At 51.4% G+C, this 13,468-nt stretch overlaps 1 protein-coding gene across 1 annotated transcript; it reads left to right on the top strand.

The window, feature by feature from the left end:
• The first annotated feature begins 1,158 nt into the window (after positions 1–1,158).
• Positions 1,159–3,773, top strand: Sp9 (Sp9 transcription factor). The gene is made up of 2 exons (XM_004660236.3): positions 1,159–1,287; positions 2,340–3,773. Exons 1-2 carry the CDS (start codon positions 1,267–1,269, stop codon positions 3,771–3,773), a joined length of 1,455 nt encoding a protein of 484 aa, XP_004660293.3. The 5' UTR covers positions 1,159–1,266.
• Positions 3,774–13,468: the final 9,695 nt, after the last annotated feature.

Raw genomic sequence — 13,468 nt, 5'->3', positions numbered from 1 at the left:
AAAAAAAAGATTATAAACATCCTCTACTCGACTCCAGGCTGAAAAACCGACATGCAAATCTCCGCCGGGTTAAACAAACAGCGGAGCAAGCTGCAGCTTCGGCGGGGGCGGCGGCGGGGGCGGACGCGGCTCGAGCGGGTCTCGGTTTCCTAAGTTGTTACAATGTGAAAATAAGCGGCTTCGTGCCGCGTGTTGTATGGGGCTGATGTCTCCCACCCCCACGCCAGCCCCCAGCCAAACCTGGCAGATAATCAGTACGTCCCACTGTTTAGTCATATTTGACAACTGGGTTAACCTGGTATCTAGGCGCTGGCGACATCGTACAAAGGGTGCCCTCAATTACCACCAGAAGCTTCTGGCGTGAGTGGCACTTGTATTACCCCCTGGGTCAGAGGCCAGAGCGACAATTAGGAAGTCACTTAGACCGCTGGAGGGAAAAGGCGAGATGCATGCAGCCGGTTCCAGGCCCTCCCAGCAAGTCTGTGGGTGTAGACAGACCTGCACCGGGAGGCCTGTTTCCTCCAGGAGAAGCTTGTCCTTGGCGCCCCCCCACACACCCGTCCTCAATGGGACTCTGAGTGTAAAATTGAATTCGGTGGCAATAAGGAACTTGCTGAAGAACAACGACGACGATAAAACCGCGAGCAAGAATGATGGAGACAAGCTGAAATTGTTCTCCGCAGACACACAAAAGTGAGCGTTGACATTTCCCTTTGCACTTGGGCTGTCGTCCTCGGCACCCCCTCCCCCCTTCTCCTGCCTCCTTTCCCACAAGTGGGGAGTGAAGTGGAACTGTCAGCCCTAACTTGCAGCATCTTGGGGAGGCTCAGGGGGGCTTGCGGCTCAGTCTCAACGGTACTTAAACCTGGCTTGGTGCGTGTGTGTAAATTTTTAATTGCACTGTAATTTCTTCTGTCCCCAGTCCGTCCCCTCGCTCCCCCCCCCCGCCCCCTCCGCCCCGCCACCCTCGCCCGCAGACTTGACTGGCACGCGCCGGGAGCCCGGGCTCCGGTCCCTCGGCGCGTCTGATTGGCTGCCGGGCAGCTCCCGTCTACTGTGCCTGCGCCCTCATTGGGTGAGCGGCTCAGCCAGCGGCACTTCAAAGCGGGTGCTCCTCGCACTTAGGCTGAGTTTAGCCCGCGGGAGCCCGGAGTCCGCACGGCGCGAGCGCGGGACGCGGGAGCCGCGCCGGACCCAAGCACTTCCCCAACAGCCGCCAGGCTCAACCTTGCTCCGGGCCCCGCCGCCGCAGCTCAGAGACCTGCTATGGCCACGTCTATACTCGGGGTAAGTGAAAAGCCTTTGCTTGTTTTCACTGAAGTCTTTTCTTTTTCTTTTTCTTTTCCTCCCCCGTTTTGGCTTCTCTGGGTTTGCAGTTCACAAGAAGCTGTTGCTGCTGGACTGCAGCTTCAGCTTAGCACTTTCCACGTTTCCGGGAGCGATTGTTTCCAAGTTATGGGAACCTGAGGCATGCCTTTGCAAGAAAATAATTTCTTAAGCAAGTTCCCTTTTCATTTTTAAATTTGGTTTTAAAGAAAAGCTGGAGGTTGCTTTCCCTCCCATCGTGGTTTTACCCCATCCCCCCCCCCATTGCTTCTGGGACTGTTGCAATTACGCGACAGTGCTGTTTCCAGAAAACAGTCTTAATCGTATTGCAGTCCTTGTAGTCACGTTAATAAACATTTACATTTCCGCGGCTCCCCAGTTCACCAGTGACTTTGAAACCCGTCACTGGGCTACATTATGGCCGGATTACTGTTGTGTGTGTGTGTGTGTGTGTGTGTGATCGGTTTGTGTGTGTAAATATTAGAACCACATTTTTTAATTAAAAAAGAAAACGGTAGAGTCGTAGCCACTCTTGGGACGAGTGTTCCAAGTTTTGCGGGCCCCAGGGCCGTTGCCTCCGCTACTTTGGTCCTCACTGCCTGTTTGTTGTGTGCGTTTACCTTCACGCTTCACCCGGAAGGGCGACTTGGGGGCTTCTGGGAGATGAGCGGGTTGATGGCGACCACCCAAGTCCAGTTCTAGGCAAGGGGTTGCAGTCACGGAGGTAGAGAAAACCGAGGCATCTTTGATTTGTAGTCTCACCGAAGAACAACTTTCCAGCGCCCGGACCTCCACGCTCGCGATCGCCTCTGCCCCGCGCGGGGGGCCCGGCGCGTCCTGACCCGCGAGCGCGTGGGGAGGAGGCGCGAGCCAGGGAGTCGCGGCTCCCCCGGGACCCGCCGCGGGGGGAACGAGGCTGCTCACGGGTGCACTTTGTGTCTTCTCTTCACTTCCTCCTGCCCTCCTCCTCTTCCTCCACCTCCTCGATCCCTCCCTCACCCCACCCACTCCAGGAAGAGCCGCGCTTCGGAACGACCCCGTTGGCCATGCTGGCGGCGACCTGCAACAAGATCGGCAACACCAGCCCGCTGACCACGCTGCCCGAGTCGAGCGCCTTCGCCAAGGGCGGCTTCCACCCCTGGAAGCGCTCCTCGTCCAGCTGCAACCTCGGCTCCAGCCTCTCGGGCTTCGCCGTGGCCACGGGCGGCCGCGCTTCGGGAGGTCTGGCGGGTAGCTCGGGAGCCGCCAACAGCGCCTTCTGCCTGGCCTCCACGTCGCCCACGTCGTCCGCCTTCAGCAGCGACTACGGCGGCCTCTTCTCCAACTCAGCGGCCGCGGCGGCGGCGGCGGCCGGGGTGTCCCCGCAGGAGGCGGGCGGCCAGTCGGCCTTCATCTCCAAGGTGCACACGACCGCGGCCGACGGCCTGTACCCGCGCGTGGGCATGGCGCACCCGTACGAGTCGTGGTACAAGTCGGGCTTTCACTCGACACTGGCGGCCGGCGAGGTGACCAACGGCGCGGCGTCGTCGTGGTGGGACGTGCACAGCAGCCCCGGCTCGTGGCTGGAGGTGCAGAACCCCGCCGGGGGGCTGCAGAGCTCGCTGCACTCGGGCGCCCCCCAGGCCTCGCTGCACTCGCAGCTGGGCACCTACAACCCCGACTTCAGCTCGCTCACGCACTCGGCCTTCAGCTCCACGGGCCTCGGCTCCTCGGCCGCCGCCGCCTCGCACCTGCTCTCCACCAGCCAGCACCTGCTGGCCCAGGACGGCTTCAAGCCCGTGCTGCCCTCCTACTCGGACTCGAGCGCCGCGGTGGCCGCCGCCGCCGCCAGCGCCATGATCTCGGGCGCCGCGGCTGCCGCCGCCGGGGGAGGCTCCGCGCGCTCCGCCCGCCGCTACTCGGGCCGCGCCACCTGCGATTGCCCCAACTGCCAGGAGGCCGAGCGCCTGGGCCCGGCCGGGGCGAGCCTGCGACGCAAGGGTCTGCACAGCTGCCACATCCCCGGCTGCGGCAAGGTGTACGGCAAGACGTCGCACCTGAAGGCGCACCTGCGCTGGCACACGGGCGAGCGGCCCTTCGTGTGCAACTGGCTCTTCTGCGGCAAGCGCTTCACGCGCTCCGACGAGCTGCAGCGGCACCTGCGGACTCACACGGGCGAGAAGCGCTTCGCGTGTCCGGTGTGCAACAAGCGCTTCATGCGCAGCGACCACCTGAGCAAACACATTAAGACGCACAACGGGGGCGGCGGGGGCAAAAAGGGCAGCGACAGTGACACGGACGCCAGCAACCTGGAGACACCCCGCTCCGAGTCCCCCGACCTCATCTTGCACGATTCGGGCGTCAGTGCCGCCCGCGCAGCGGCGGCGGCAGCGGCAGCGGCGGCGGCGGCAGCGGCGGTGGCCTCCGCGGGAGGCAAGGAAGCGGGGGCTGGCCCGAACGACTCTTAAAAGACCGGCCGGGAGGCGCGAGCGAGCGAGGAGAGACGTGGAGGGAGAGCGAGCGAGCGAGCGAGCGGGCACGCGGAAGGGCAGGCGCTCCACTGACGCCCTCGAGCCCGGGCTGGGCTCCAGGTGGACCCGCGCGGGGTTCACGGGCTGCAGCTCCCTAGCCTTGCCAGGAGTTCCCCTCCGTCCATCGTGCCCACACACGGGAATCCAACGCGTGGTCCAGAAGCAAAAGAGAATCAACCTCCGACACAAACACTTCTCAAACTGTACCACACGCACACACCCTGGAGACACACGGCCGCAAGTACGCACACACACGCGCGCGCGCACACACACACGCACACACACGCACCACTCCAACAAACTTGTGCAGCGAACAGCAATACACAGACACCCTCCTTCCCCCAGCTGCCCGCCCCCTCCACTATTCTTCTCTGTCCTTCTCTCAAAACCAAGCCACCACCCAGCAAAAGGACTGTCAGAACATTTGAAAACAAACGGGACCTATAAAAACAGACCCTTTGTGTGGATTATATTATATATAAAATGCTCCAAGTCCTGCTTGATATCTACTTACAATGAGACTTTTTTTTATCCTAAAAAAGGAAGCATCAAAAAAAAAAAAAAAGGCTTAAGGTGAGAAATTAAACTGGAAGTCTAGCGACAGTTTCTCTGTATTTCATAACATCTGTAAAAATAGGGTTCAAAGGATTGTGTTCTTTTATTTTCTTGTAAATGTTCATTCGAATAGTTTTTTTTTTGGTGAATTCCTGAAATTCAGGGAGGTTTTTTTTTTTAATTTTTCTGATGCACTTTGTGAAAGTCAGTATATATGTAAAATATATTTAAAATGTTGAGTTATCATTTCACTCAAACTCGTAAGTTAAGCTCATCTAAAGAAATTAAATGCGTTTATCTGTATGAAGAAAACCTTGACATCATATCTTCATTTTGGTATTATTAAAGGACTATGAACAACACACTTTAAAAATCCTGCTTCCCCCTCAATAACCTTTATGTGGGGCCAACTTTTTTGTTGACAAACAATTCCCTTAATGTTAGTTGTAGGTAATGAAGTTTATATGGGTTATAAAAGCCATAATACATATACATTTTTGAGAAGTCAAAATTATTTATTTGTATATCAACAGCGTAAATTAAATTGGGTTATAAGAATGTGTATTTGTATTACTTAATGGGAGGGCTCTCAAAGGTGATGTTTTAAATCTTTAGATACAAAAAAAAAAAAAAAAATGCAGCTTGATTCCAGGAGGTGCCTACATTTCCCAGAGGGCTCCAGGAGAACTCTGGTGGGTTTGTTTGTTTTTTAAAAAGTTATTTTAAAAATAACCTGGGAAAGAAAGTCTTTTTAGAAAGAATTCTTTTAGCTCCCAAGACCCTCTTACATTGGAAGGCATCTTGGGAATAAATCGCTTGAGTCAGTACCCCGGAAAAGACATTTCATGCCTAAATGAAAATCTTGTTAAATGTTATTAATTTTGACTTAGAGCACACAGCAGCCCCCTGTGCCTTGTATTCCCTTATTAGGGATTCATGTCTTATCAAATATCTAATTAATCTCCTAGACATCATTTGTTCTGGCCAACTTTATCTCAGCTGGTCCACGGGGAAAACTCCAAATATTCTCTGTGACAAAGCTCCCTTGAAGATCTTTTTAATTGTCTAAATTAACTGCACCAAATTTGCATGTCAAACGGTAAAGGGCAACCTGAGATAAAATGTAAACGTTTAAAAAGCTCCCAAACTAAGCACTTGATTTGATAACTAGGCTTTTTAATGTTATGGAAGACAACTGCTCCTTTCCTTTTCAAAGACGGCTGATCTATGCAAATAGTGAATTGGAAATGCCTAGGTCCCCGCGCCGTCAAATGGCCCTCGCAGGTTATTTGAATATCAGTGGCGCTGCTTCTGAAAAGGTTCAAGGATGCTCTCTGACTTCTTTGTGATTACTCAGTGCGCCGTCTTATTCTGAAGAAAAAAAACTCAGGAATAATTAAAGGCTGGGATCAGGCCTGGGAACACATTTGGGACAGGAATCTCATTTAGACAGTCTCTTTCAAAATAAGGCACAGTTAAATTGACCAGAAGGCAATTATTGAAATGAAAATTATTTTCACTCTCTTTGTCTTCTGACCACCAACTTAACAGCCCCAGTTTAAAAGAGAGAGGGAGAGAAGGGAGGGAAAGACGAAAAGAAAAATTGGTAAATGAGACAGTTTCGCAATCCGAAAAAAAATATGTTAGTTTGGAAAATAAAGTACATATTTGCAGAATAAAAATATTTCTAAATGGCTTCTCACACAATAGGAGAGACAAGCGAAGTCGGTACCAACAAGGATCCTCACCACCACCCCCTTTTTGATGGCCATCCCTGGAAACTTGAATGAAGGTTTTGAGTGTTAGCAAAGAATAAATGAATTATTGCTATTAGCAGTCAACAAAACTGCTGGGGCGGGGGGGTGTGTGTGTAGCAAAGGAGTAAAGAAGCCCAGCGCAGGCCCCCAGCGGGATGTCTGCAGCGAGCGCTTCTGTTGTTTCTCCCTCGGGTTCCCTCACTCCTTGGCTGCCCCAGCTGGCCCGCCCTAGTTTCTGGACTTTTTTTTTCCTCCTTGGCTTTTTTTTTTTTTTTTTTTTTTTATTCTTGCTCAAACCATTCCTGCCCGCGACATTCCCCTGCCCGGCCCCGCCCCACGCTTCTTCGGGTTTGGATCTGGTCTTGGGAGTGTCGTTGGGGATCTGGTCTGGGGGCTTTGGGCCTACGCATTGCAGACCCGGGGGGGGGGTGGGTACCACGCGCGCGAATCTGGGGGCTGAGGGCTGGAAGGCGCGGAGGTGAGGTTGTGGTGGGGGTTTCCGAGGAAGGAGGGCGCCCGGGCGTCGGGCCCAGGCAGCTTTGTTTCTTGTTGATAATAAAGGCAGATCAAAGGGCTTGGCTGTGCAGGTCCCGCTGGCCGAGAGGTTCCCTCCGCAGGCCAGTGATCAAGGCCTCTGCGCGCTGCCTCTGCCCCGTGGGTCAGCCAACGTCCATCATCGTGGCTCCGGCGAGCGGTCAGCAGAGGCAGCTCAGGCCTGAGTGTCCAGCCAGAGATCCGTGTGTGCGGAAGATGAACTCGGAGGAAGTCGGACATTAGCTCCTGTCCTACTCGGGGAAAACAGCCCAGCCCACTCCTCCCACCACCCTTGAGCGCTCCTGGGGCGCGGAGAACCTTGACCTCAGCGGGGGGCAACGGGATGGGGCTGAGCAAATTGAGGAGAGCATGCACCGGAGGTGAGGTTCCACCGGCAAGGACACCAGTTTGTTCCCAGCTGAGGTCGGGCCGTGCCTCCCCAGAGCCACTTCAGTGTCCTGGCTGCGTGGGCCTATCTGGGTCCCCGACCGACCCCGAGGAGGTTAAGGCCATGCCTGGTGCCCTGGTCGCGAAAGAGGGCTGCGGCCTGGAGATCGGTGTGGAGCTGGGGGAACCACAGTCTGGGACTCAGAATCATACCCTCACCGGGTGGGAGAAGTGTAATTTCGTTTTTAGTGAATTTCCAGTTTCCAGCCTCCTGCCCAAGAGAAAGGCACCAAGATCAGTTTTCTCCAGCAGCGACTACCCAAGCCCCAATCCATACCCTCCCCCAGTGCTTTCCCTTCTTGAGGTTACTCCCCTGCCCCCAGTGAATTCGAGCCTACCTGACTGAGGAAAAAGGAAACGAAAAATTTGCATTCTTTGAGGAGGTTTGAAAACATTATTTGGGCGAGATTAGATTGTGCACCTGAACAGCATGTCTGGACATTCCGTCAAATCGTTACAAGTCGTGTAAAATTGAATTTCTTTTTATTCAGATGGAAACTTTATTTATTTTAACTCTAATCTTATTTGCATCTATTATCTGTATTCACCAAGGCTCTCTTCCACTACAAAAATGCAGATGAAGTAAATCTCACATAAATCCCGCCCATTTGTGTAATTGGTATACTAAGTGTTTATTTTAAGTGAGAATAATTTAGCTACAAATTTTCTTAAGGAATAACATTCTTAACACATTAAAAAAAACTGAAAACTCTGATTTGCTTTTATGTTTGACAGTAGCTCTTGATTCCCATAAGAGGAGCGTGGCGAGTGCGGCTCGCTGGCGCCATCTAGAGCTCCGGAATGGGAGGGCCGCCCTGAAGGCTTGGCGCTCGGCTACTGCGCGGAGAAAAATGCTTCTGGCGCGAACTGCGGCAAACCCAAGAAATCCAGCAAAGAAAAGCTAGGTTTTGTGTTCTAGTGGAGAAGGAGCTCCGCTTTGGGAAAACATTGCTTAGCAGTCGTTCCTAGGGAAAAGGATCATTTCTAGAAGATGCTAATTGAAAAATCCAAGTAGAACAAGAGAACGTCTTGCTCGGCCCCAGTCTTAGTATTATCGCTTTTAGCATCCTTGGCTAGGAAACTTCAGGGTCTTCCAACTCAGATGAGAACACTGAGAACTGTCGATGGAGACACGGACCCTGGGTTGGCGACCCAATTGTGCACACAAGCCTTGCCCGCACACTGCGCCCAGCGTCCTCGAATCGAGGGCCCCGGGCCAGGACTACTGGAGCCACATTGATTAACCCAGACCGCCCCAATGTCTCCCCAGACCCCCGTGAAAAGGAAGGGAAGTCAAGGACTCGCGGCTTGGGCTGCCTTCAGCCTCGTCGGGTGCTCGGTGAGGCCACCTCATCCCAAATTGGGTGCGGGGGATATCTGGATAGGCCCAGATCGGGCGGGGCGCGCGGGGACCCCGAGAGCCGCAAGGCGCCCCCAGAGCCCTCATCCCAGGCCCTCCCGAAGGATGCACACTCCTTCCTGGCACAGGCCCACCCCCTTTGTCCTTGCCTTTACCTTTTGAAGCCCAATTCTGAAATCAGATAACAGTTGGGGGCGTTGGCCAATTTTCTCTCCTCTCTGCATCGCCCTGCCCCCAACCGCCCCTTCCCTCCTCTTCCTAGTCCACCACCCCACCCCCATCCATGGTCCTCAGACGGAGAGCAGTGACTTTCTCCCCTCCCCCTCCTAGCAGTTACTGTATTTTAATTTTAAAAGCGACACCTTCCAACCCCGCGCCCGAGGCCTGTAGCTGCGGGAACCCGGCCTAGGCGCCAGGGCGCCGGGCTCCCCGAACTCACGCCCGGGAAACGCTGTGCATTCCCGGAGCCACCTCTGCAGCGGGTACTCGGCTGGGTTTGTATTTGCTGTTTTAATACAAACCCTGCCGCACTGCCTATTTCAAAGATGTGCTAATTACTACTTGGATAGCAGGGCGCAAAGTCCTTGTCCATTTCCCAGTACAAAGTAGGTTGCTAGAAAATTTGAAATTGCCTTTCAGCCTAAAGCTGCCTTACCTGAATGTCATAATTACAGTAATTATGTACATCCAAATTACATGCTAATTAAATTAGAATCAAATCGTTCTAAATCGAAATCAAATGAGGTAGTGAAGAATTAATCAATGACAACATAAATAGAGAGCTTCCTTCAGAGATATTTATTGTAACGATCCAAGGAGGAATTTGATCTGAAAAAGTCACCTGTTTATTTACTTTCAAATTAGTAATCAGTTATTATCCTTTCTCCATAATTTTAACCGTTCGGTGTTATTTACCCCCCACCCCTTCCAGACGCTGGAGTTTATAGAAATATGTATGAGGTAAATGCATACAGACATGCCTCCCCCATATATTACTGATATAAATATGTTCAGTGTATTTGGAAATCTAGTTAAGGGAATTTCCGAACGTCCATGGGGACACATCCTTCCAGAGTCTGTTCTCAGAGACCCGGGAAAGATTAGCTAAGAGTCTTTAGGTTTTTCAAGACCTTTGCACTCCTTTTCCTTGTTAATTCATTGAGGATTTTGCATTGTTGTGCAGGCACCTTACCATTTTGGGATGATTCATTTCTGAAAGAAATACAAAATGATGGAGTGTGACCCCCCCCCCCCCGTCCGTTTCCTTCTCTGATTGCTGACAAGAGTTGACATTTTCCTTTTTTCTTTTTTGCTCCAGGGTCGAGAGATTAAGCATTAGCTCCCCAAAGCGCCCTCTTCAAGAACCTGGGGAACCCGAACCTTCGCCGGCGTGTCTGCCCGGGCCCCGCCCGCCCCGCGCGGGGAAACCGCGCGGGAGGCCCGGCGAGCTCCGGCGGAAGGCGGCAGCCGAGGGCGCGCGGAACCCCGGGGAGCGGCTCGCGAGGGCCACTGCGGCCAGAGCCCGGGGCCCGGCGCAGACTTTCCCGAGACGAGCGGAGGGCTAGGCCTCTTCCTGGAAGGTGCGCGTCCCTGAATTCCAGACTTGTGCGGGGGCTGCGCCCCAAAGGTGGCCTCAGGACCACCCCGAGGGCAGGCCGGGGAGAACGCAGTGACGTCGTCTCTGGGGAGAGGAAGGAGCGACCCCAACCCTGGACGCGCCCCTCGGCCCCTCCAGCTCCCTCGGTGCCCTGCGTTTAGGGAGAGGTCGGCGGGAGCCCCGCCCTGGTCCCCACCAGCATCGCTGCCCTCCGCGTCCGCCCACACTTCGGAAGGCCCCGCACCGGAGGACCCCGAGGTTTTCCGTGTCCGAGTTTGGGGGTCAGGGAGCTCATGGGCAGTTTGGGCGGATGTCTTTTTTTCCACCCCAAGCCCACCAACACCTCTCTTCTTTACTATTGTGGCATACTGGGGGCTCCAATACTAAGTGTGGTGTCAAGGGAGGAGGGGAAGGCGGTGAGAGTTACCCGCATCTTTTTCTGTCACTTGGCTCCCCACAACTTTTTAAAGAATGCCCTAAAGTCCATGGCTATAGCGTGACTGTCATCACTTTTCAAGAAGTGGTAACTGGAGCAAAACTTTTCAAAAAAAAAAAAAAAAAACCCTAAATGAGATTTAAAAATAACCTTTAGCTTGCTCCCTGGTCTTGGGCAATGTGGAGGATGAGGTCTTCAGAAAGGCCTCCACCAGCGTCTTGGCCCACCGGTCATTAGGTAAGGAAGGAAACCGGCGAGGATCTTGAACAAGGATGAAGCTAAACCGGGAGTCGCTGCTCCCAGCAGCAGGGACCGAGGACGACGTGGTTCGCCATCAGTCAGCGGCCTCGGGGAAGAACAAGGAAGGTCTCGCCAACCTTTTCAGGTAAAAGGCTATCTTCAGACTGCAGAAGAGTCAAAGCAAGATCCTTCTCACACGGCAAGGTGAGCAGTCCTGTCCCTTGGGACAATTATTAAGAGAAATTACGATTTACTATGCAGACGTCCAGATAAACAAGCCCCAACCTAGCAACCTCGTTCTTCCTGGTCATTTGTAAAACGACAGCACCTCCTACAGGAATTATTTTGCTAGTGTTAAGTGTTTAGGCTAAGGGGACAAGAGGCGAAGGATGTCCTCAAAATGAGTCCTGTGCCTCTCAGCAGTTAGGGGCCTGTGGATAAATAAGCAGCGTCCAGGTGTACACAGCTGTTCAAAAGGAATTTCTCTACTGAGGGTGAGAATGACGTCTCGCCAGCCTGGTTCTCGAAGTCATTGTTGAGGACTTTGGTTTGGGTTCTTAAAAATCGTAAGTCAAGTTGGAGCATCCCTCTTTAGGTTTCTACAGAGGAACCTCCACACACCCATTTAGACATCTTTTTTAGTATGAGGTTCATTTCTGTGGTTTCTATATTTCAAAAGCAGAGGTAGAACCGGATGCCTTATGTTTCCATTGAAAAGGTCATTTCACCTCCCTCCTCACACACAGTGAGCCTCCTGAAGACTATCAGGGCGTTGTGATGGTGTATGAAAACATCTCCCTTGCCATTTCTAACTTTTATAAAGTTAGGATGGTAGCTAGCCCAATAAGGTCCAGTAACCAAGGCTGACAGTCACGCAGTAAATGGATATTCTATAACCACATGGGAATTTTCCTCAGAATTGGGCAGGTAAGATTAGAGCTTTGAAAACATCACCTTATGATTTAGCAATCTCAACCACAAAGGAGTAAATCCTTACTTATGGCTACCTTATAAAGTTAAAAGGGGTCTACGTTTTTGCAAAAGTCAAAAAGTCTAAGAAATGATATTTAATTCATTCTTAATTATAGGATTCATTTCAACATTTTTCTTCATGAACATTATATTGGTTCAGACACCTTTTCTAAGGCAGTAAGTATTGCATAGGTTTTGACATTACAAAAATTAGAAAGTCTAAAAAGGTGTAAGGTAGAAAATAATCACTGCAACACTGATGAACTCAAGGTGTAAATTAGCAGTCTTTATCAATTTCAAATGCATGCTTTTTTTTAAAGTGAAGGAATGGGATCTTTGAGGTGCAAAGTAAGTTATTAAAGAATACTGTGGAAGGAATTCAGTTATTTTCCCCTCTCCAATTCTCTTCATATGAATAATCAAAGGGCTATTTGCATCTTTCACTTAGCTTCTTTTAAATCAAAGGACATCTGTTTTGTGTGTGCACAGAGAAGACTACACGGAGCGGTTTTAACACCTCTTCCAAATCTTATTTTCTTAAAGTACTTAAATCACTCTAGCCCAGGCAAACCTAGAATTCAATATGTGTCTTAGTGGCCTTGAATTCATGACAATCTTCCTATCTCCCCTCCTGAGTGCTGGGATTAAAGGCATGCACCACCACTCTCCACACACTATTCTGTGAAGGTCAGCGTCAGTCCTCCTCACCTTCCTTCTACCTCCTTTTGAGGACCCTCAGCCTCTAATGGAGTCTTGTCTCTGCCTCTTTTCTCACCATAAGTGTGGCAGGAATTATAAATGTCTGCCACATCTAACTTTTCAGTGGGTGCCAAGATTCTGAAGTTGGTATTCATGCTTGGGCAGCAGGTGTTTTGATTTGTTTGTTACATTTATTTATTTGCAAGCAGACAGAGATAGAGCAGAGACAGAGAAAACAGGCGTACAGAAGCCTCTAGCGGCTGCAAATGAACTCCAGATATATGCATCACTGTGCATCTAGCTTTACGTGAGTACTAGGGAATTGAACTCCAATCTTCAGGCTTTGTAGGCAAGCACCTTAAGTGCTGAGCCGTCTCTCTAGCCCAGCAAGTGTTTCTTTTTAATTCACCCAGCCATCTCCCCAGCCTGGTTAAATAGCAAGTTTTAAAAAGTGAAGCTGGGACTGGGTGTGGTGGCACACACCTTTAATCCCAGTACTCGGGAGACAGAGGTAGGAGGATCACTGAGAGTTCGAGGCCACCCTGAGTCTGCATAGTGAATTCCAGATCAGCCTGAGCTAGAGTGAGACCCTACCTCAAAAAAACAAAAAACAAACAAAAAAAAGTGAAACTGGGGTCTTTACCCCTTCTTGCTTCCCTCATGGCAGGAGCTCTCTGAACTTCCTCCTTTCTTCTTAATACTAAACCTTACAAAAAAGTGAAACTCTAAACTAACTCTGTAGCTCAGGCTGGCCTTCAACTCCCAACGATCCTCCTCCTTCAGCATTCTGAGTGCTGGGATTAAAGGTGTGCACCACTACACCTGGCTAACACTCTTCGTTTCAGAACAAAGAAAATCTCCTGAAATGATGGTGTTATGGTGTTTTGTTTTTTAAAATAATACAGGGCACGATAAACTGTCATCCACAGAAAAATATTTCTACAACCTTAAAACAGACTCCTTGCAAATATTTTCAAAGTTCACCCTTGTGGAATTCATGAAGTTTTGTATGTGAAATGACAGTTTACAGAGATG

Source organism: Jaculus jaculus, chromosome 4 (genome assembly GCF_020740685.1).
Source record: "Jaculus jaculus isolate mJacJac1 chromosome 4, mJacJac1.mat.Y.cur, whole genome shotgun sequence".
NCBI classification, from domain to species: domain Eukaryota; kingdom Metazoa; phylum Chordata; class Mammalia; order Rodentia; family Dipodidae; genus Jaculus; species Jaculus jaculus.
Note: the sequence above shows the minus strand (reverse complement) of the source record. Positions and strands in the feature narration are given on the sequence as shown.

Bases quoted from the DNA above. Each gene is read 5' to 3' on its own strand.
- Sp9 (XM_004660236.3), top strand. From the start codon at position 1,267: ATGGCCACGTCTATACTCGGG. The intron at 1,288-2,339 runs GTAAGTGAAAAG...CACCCACTCCAG, and splicing joins TGGCCACGTCTATACTCGGG to GAAGAGCCGCGCTTCGGAAC.